This window comes from Manihot esculenta, chromosome 9, assembly GCF_001659605.2.
Source record: "Manihot esculenta cultivar AM560-2 chromosome 9, M.esculenta_v8, whole genome shotgun sequence".
NCBI lineage: Eukaryota > Viridiplantae > Streptophyta > Magnoliopsida > Malpighiales > Euphorbiaceae > Manihot > Manihot esculenta.
Window position 1 is genome coordinate 20,001,891 of NC_035169.2, and position 6,975 is coordinate 20,008,865.

Here is a 6,975-nt window from a genome sequence, read left to right on the forward strand (position 1 = left end):
TATTGCACTTTATGTTTGTTCCGCTTTCAGTTACTTGCTTTCAGTTGCACTTTGAGTTAATACTCTTGGTCTTGTTGAGGAAAATAGATAAGTTATCAATTCTCTGTGGATTCGATCCTTTACCACTATCTGCAGTATTAATATTGTTGATAACCGAAAATGTTATTTTTGACCGGTTTCGACAACCGCGAGTCAAAAATTGGCACCGTTGCCGGAGAATTGTTCTAACTTGTTTATTTTTCTTTCATGACCACTCTCAGAAGACTAGGAAAGCAAGCAGTCCCGCTTGAAGAAGCTCCCATCGCACCTGAAGGAGTGCCCTGCGCAGAAGCTTCATCTGAAACACTCCAACCGCACCATCAAGCCACACCAATGGCTGAACATCGTGCACAACATGCTGCCCATAATGGACATGCTGTCCAAGACCAAATAATTCAAGAAAATCCAACCATGAGAACACCAATGCCAAGAGAAAGAACCATGAGAGAATTGACAACACCTATAGGCGATCAAGCACCACTTTGCATCACCTATCCACCTCTGACAGTTCCCTTTGAACTGAAAACAGGTTTGATTCATCTCCTCCGTAAGTTTAGAGGATTAGAAAATGAAAATTCACACAAACACTTGAAAGAGTTCAATATTGTCTATTCATCTATGAGACCTCAAGATATTTCTGAAGATCATGTTAAGTTAAGAGTTTTTCCTTTTTCACTTGATGATTATGCTAAGGATTGGCTGTTTTACTTACCTCCTGGATCTATTACTTCTTGAGATGACATGGTAATAACCTTCTTGAATAAATATTTCCCAACTCATAAAGCTATTGGTATAAGAAGAGAAATCAGTAGCATTAGATAGAAACTATCTGAGGACTTTTATGATTATTGGGAAAGGTTTAAAAGTTTGTGTACAGGTTGTCCTCAACATGATATTTCATATAAGGCACTCATAGAATTCTTCTATGTAGGACTGCTTTCTTCAGAAAGAAGATTCATTGATGTAGCCTGTGGAGGATCCATTGCAGACAAGACACCTAGGGAGATGAGAGAGTTGATCTCAACACTTGCAGCCTCATCTAGGCAATATGGAGAAGAAAAACAACTGCAGAGAAGAGTCAATGAGGTAAGTTCACCTTCTATCTCTGAACTGACATCTTTTATGAAAGACTTTGCCATTGGACTAGTTCAACAGGTTCAAGCATCCCAGCCACCTAGGCCATGTGGGATTTGTGCATATGTAGGACATCCAACTGATCAGTGTCCTACTCTTCAAGAAGACAACCAGCAAGTTAATGCCATTGGAGGATATAACAACTAGCCTAGACATAATCCATATTCCAACACATATAATCCAGGCTGGAGAGACCATCCCAATTTCAGCTACGAAAGGGCTAACAATAATCAGAACTATCAAAACTACTACAGGAATCAAGCCCAACCAGCACCTTCAAGTTCAAATCAACACCTCGAAAAGATGATGGAGACACTTACAAGCTCTGTGCAGACTCTCCAACAACAGATGGGACAAGTAACCGCATTCATGAGCAAAGTTGAATCCCAAGGTAAGCTTCCTTTTCAAACTGAAACTAACCCCAGACAGAATGTCAGTGCCATTACTTTGAGAAGTGGGAAGGAGCTACAAGAGGTCAATACTAATGGAAGAGCACCACCTGCGCAATCTGAAACACCATTTGCACAAGAACCAATGCAACCTGAAGCCTCTCCAGCGCAATCTGAAACACCACCTGCGTGGAAGACTGATAAAAAAGTAAGCTTTTGCATTCCACCTCCTTTTCCAAAAAGATTTGAAAGAACACAAAAAGAAAAGGAAGAAAAGGATATCCTTGAGACTTTCAGAAAAGTGGAAATCAACATACCTCTGTTAAATGCTGTTAAGTAGATTCCCAGGTACGCAAAATTTCTGAAAGAACTGTGTACCAATAGAAGAAAGCTAGCTAAAAGAGAGAAAGTAAGTGTAGGTGAAGTTGTTACGGCTGTTATTAAGAGAGAGCTCCCTACTAAATGCAAGGATAAAAGTATGTTTGCTATTTCCTGCAATATAGGGAATGTAGGAATTAAGAAAGCTATGTGTAATCTTGGTGCATCCATAAATGTTATGCCTCTTTCCATTTATAATTCTTTGAATGCGTGTGCACTGAAAGACACAAAAGTTGTGATTCAACTAGCTGATATATCTGTGGTATATCCCATAGGTGTTCTAGAAGATGTGTTAGTTCAAGTAGATGAACTTGTCTTTCCTGCAGATTTTTATGTGATTGATACTAAGGAAGAAAGTTACAATACTAGTTCTGATATCCTTCTTGGACGTCCTTTCTTGAGTACTGCTAGGACTAAGATTGATGTGCATGATGGTACATTGACTATGGAGTTTGAAGGGGAAGTCATTAAATTTAATGTCTATGATGCTATGAAATATCCACATGATATGTCCTCTGTTTATGGTCTTGATATTATTGACTGCTTGAGCCAAGAAATATTTGATGAGAATCAAGATTGTATTCTGAATGATGATCTTTGCAGGAATGAGAGCCAGAAAGAGCCAAAATTGAAAGAGACAGTCTGTAGCATCCAACCGGTAAATTGCAGTCAAGCACAGATTGAAGAAAACTCTGTCGCACCACCTCAGAAAGGCCTTGCGCAGACTGACTCCACCACCAACACACCCTTTCAGCTTCCGATCGCACCTCCTCAGTCGCCAACGCAAGCGAGCTCTTCCAGTCCCCCTTTGCAGTCAAGCCTTGCGCAAGGTAGAGCTAAAACATATCCAACGCAGAAAACAAGTCAGAAAGCATTAAAATCAGATCTAAAGCCTCTTCCAGGCCATCTGAAATACATGTACTTGGGAGCTGACAAGACACTACCAGTAATAGTGTCCAATGAATTGAGCCAACATGAAGAAGCAAGCCTCTTGAAAGTACTGCAGAAACACAAAGGAGCCATAGGATGGATCATTGATGACATAAAAGGCATTTCTCCTTCCACATGCATGCATAGAATATACATAGAAGAGGAATGCAAGCCAGTCAGAGATGCTCAAAGAAGATTGAATCCACCTATGATGGAGGTAGTGAAGAAAGAAATAGTTAAGCTCCTTGATACAGGTATTATCTACCCAATCTCTGATAGCAAATGGGTGAGTCCCGTGCATGTAGTCCCAAAGAAAACTGGGATTAGTATTGTCCCAAATGCTGAAGGAGAACTTGTTCCCACAAGAATTCAAAATGGGTGGAGAGTGTGCATGGACTATAGGAAGCTAAATGCAGCCACAAGGAAAGACCATTTCCCTCTACCTTTCATTGATCAGATGCTAGAAAGACTTGCAGGTAAGTCCCATTACTGTTGTCTTGATGGTTATTCAGGTTTTTATCAGATTCCAGTTGCTCCAGAGGACCAAGAGAAAACCACCTTCACTTGCCCTTTTGGCACTTTTGCCTTTAGAAGAATGCCATTTGGATTATGCAATGCACCTGCCACCTTTCAGCGATGCATGATGAGCATATTCTCTGACTATGTGGGTAAGACAATTGAAGTGTTCATGGATGACTTCACAGTGCATGGCAACTCCTTTGAAGAATGCCTTGCCAACTTGGAAAAGATCCTACAGAGATGCCTTGAGTCTAACCTTGTACTTAATTATGAAAAATGTCATTTTATGGTTAATCAAGGTATGGTTTTAGGACATGTTGTTTCAGCTAAAGGAATTGAAGTAGACAAGGCTAAGGTAGATACCATTAAAAATCTGCCTTATCCTACAAATGTTTAAAAATCCGTTCTTTCCTTGGTCATGCAGGATTCTACAGGAGATTCATAAAGGACTTCTCAAAAATCACTCAGCCTTTATGTAAATTGCTCCAACAAGATGTGACATTTGATTTTGATGCAGGTTGCAAAACAGCATTTGATCTGATAAAGAAATTGTTTGTGACTGCCCCAATTATTCAAGCACCTGATTGGAATTTGCCTTTTGAAATCATGTGTGATGCAAGCAACTATGCAGTGGGAGCAGTCTTGGGACAACGTGTGGGGAACTCACCCCACGTCATTCACTATGCCTCTCGCACACTGGATGCTACACAAAGCAACTACACAACAACAGAAAAGGAGCTCTTAGCTGTTGTATTTGCTTTAGAAAAATTCAGACCATATCTCTTGGGAACCAAAGTCATCGTCTATTCTGACCATGCAGCTTTGCGATATCTGATCAAGAAAAAAGAGACCAAACCAAGACTCATTAGGTGGATACTTTTATTACAAGAGTTTGATCTGGAGATAAGAGACAAGAAAGGGAAAAAAAAATCTTGTAGCCGACCACCTCAGCCGGCTTCCATCTAGCTCTACACCTTGTCCAGTCAAGGAAGACTTCCCAGACGAACATCTGTTCATCACTCATTCTGCCTAAGGAATCACACCATGCTTACCACACCCCAGGGGAGTACTCAGTTTCCTTTGTTCTTTTATGTTTTTTTTACACATTGAGGATAATGCATGATTTAGGTGTGGGGGTGCATATCTCTCCTTCTTCTCTTCCTCTTTCTTCTTCTTTTTCATTTTAGATCTGTGAAATTTTTTTCTTTTTCTTTAAGATTTGCGACTTCTGCTTTATTTTATTTCAGTTCATGCAAATTTTTGCTTACAGTTTTCCCTTTAGTTTGTTTTCATTCATGCTTTCAATAACACACACATAACCACAACCTTCTTCTTCTTTTTGATTTGCTCTACTCAAACTGATTAACTATGTTGGATCAGCTTTTCTTTCTATGACCCCATTGATGTGATGACTTTTTAAACTTATATTGAATCAATTGCAGTGAGTTATATTCATGTTTGAGAATTGCCTTTTGAATTGAATTTTTGAGCTTGCCATGGTGAAAAATATATTGATGACACTTATTAGAGAGAATAAATTGAAAATTGTGTGAATGAACTTAACATGACTTTAGCAATTGGTGTTGATTTGCCCAAATCATTGAGAGAAAGAAATTCAACGAAGGCTTAGACTTCAAAAGCACAAAAAAAAAACTGTTCCAATGGTTGAAAAACTATGAACAGAGCTAGTAGCCACTTGGAAAGGTGACCAACTGAAAATATATACCTTCGCATCAAAAGGTTGGTGATTTTTTCAAGCAAGATTAAAGTGCAAAAAGGCTGAATAAAGTACTTCAAGGTAAGGGCAAGTCACTCTGAAAGCTAGAAAAAGTCTTATCTGAACAAATAATATGTGCATGTATGATCTCTCTCTTGAGGAAAACAAATCCTAGCCATGGTAAGCAAAGGGAAACAAGGAAAGAAGGTGAGTAACCTTGATGCATATATTCTTCACTGCAATGATTCAAAATAGGTGTCTAGAGTAAGAGGTTAAGTGGAAATAAGGATCAAGTAGCAAAGAAAGCTTGTTTGACTATGTTTATTTGCTTGAGGACAAGCAAAAGGCTAAGTGTGGGGGTATTTGATAGAGCATATTTTAGTCCATTTTGTCTTGATATTATTGACGATTATTTACATGATTTCTGCTTAATTTAGTGCTTTTGATATTATTTTGCAGAAATTAGTGAAAAAGGACATTTTGGAGAAAATACCCTTAAAACTGCCTTAAATGGAGCAAAAGGAAGCAAGCCTGCCAAGTTGAAATTAAGTGAAGCTAAATAAGGAAAGTTCTAAATAAGAAAAGTGGCAAAGAAGGAAAGAACATTCAGCTAAAGCAATTTGAAATTCAAATTTCAAATCTCTAAGTAGCCTTTTCCTTATTCAAGAAGCCAAGTCTCAAGTTGCCATGAAAGAAGAGTTAAATAAGGAAAGTATTTTGAAATTCAAATATTCAAGATTTATATTTAAATTTTGAATTTCAAGATTCAGGTTACCAAAGAAGCCAAAGAAGTCACATATGCCACACATGCTTTGCACATTCAAAATTTAAATTGCAAAGGAAGGCTCCACCTTCCTTATCTGTGCATGGGCGGCAAGAATGGTGTGAAGGCAAGTTTTGGGCACTTTGGGCAGCATCTTGAAGACACTAGGGCAGCAAGCAAAGACCAAAAGACCCACTCCTTGCAATTGAAAACAAGCCACACGCCACACCCTCACACATGTGCATGGGCGGCAAGGTAAAGTGCAAGTAAAAGTCAAGGGCAATTTGGGCAGCCTCTTAAAAACTCATGGACAGCCAAGAAACCCTAGATCAGCATCTTGAAACATATTTAAAGACTCCTAAAAGGCCAGCCACGACAGAATCCATTCATCCCCTTCCATCTCTCCCATTCGGCCAAGGCTAGGAGCAAGCTTCTCCACTAATTCGGTTCATCTTCTCTAGTTCTTTCCTTTTATTTTCTGTTTTGTTTCAGTCATGAGTGGTTGAAACCTTTAATTCTAGTTAAAGATTGGTTGAAACTGAGGTTGTTTTATGGATTGTGAGATCTGAACATAAACTATTTGTCTTTGGTTTGTTCAATATTCATATAATTTGGTGCTTGAATCCATTGTTACTTTGTTGTTTTGATCAAATTGGCCACTTGGTTCTTGATTGCAAGGTAATTGATTGCTAGTTGGGATAATTTTTAGTCCGTAATTGCTGGAATTATTCAAACATAAGAACACTTGGTGTAACAACTAAGGAATTGTATGATCTAGCAACATCTCATGCGTTTGAGTAGCTAGGATTGGATCTCTCTATTTTGATGCCTAAGGCCCAAGGACGTTCATTGGCAATTTGTTAATTAGTAATTCATTAGAGGACGTTCCCTAATTGATTTAATCATAAGGAGAGACATGGTGGTGAGAAGCGTTTTCCATCTCTATAACTAATCTATTGAAACAATCAAGAGAACGTAAGTTTCAATGATCAATCCAAACAACCAAAGTGGATCCATCTCTTCAACTAGACTTTTCTCATATTAGATTTTTCTTTTATTTTAATTACTTGCTCATTTAATTGCTTTCAGTAGTTTGCTAATCAAAT

The 6,975-nt window shown here is 38.5% G+C and overlaps 1 protein-coding gene across 1 annotated transcript in view; it reads left to right on the forward strand.

Annotated features, from left to right (window-relative positions):
* LOC110622548 (CASP-like protein 2B1) overlaps positions 1-5,618 on the forward strand; it is a 65,577-nt gene extending 59,959 nt beyond the window's left edge. Inside the window, exon 4 of the mRNA XM_021767098.2 lies at positions 5,566-5,618. Coding sequence (XP_021622790.2) covers position 5,566 — 1 coding nt within the window. The 3' untranslated portion in view covers positions 5,567-5,618. The remainder of the gene's footprint in view (positions 1-5,565) is intronic.
* Positions 5,619-6,975: the final 1,357 nt, after the last annotated feature.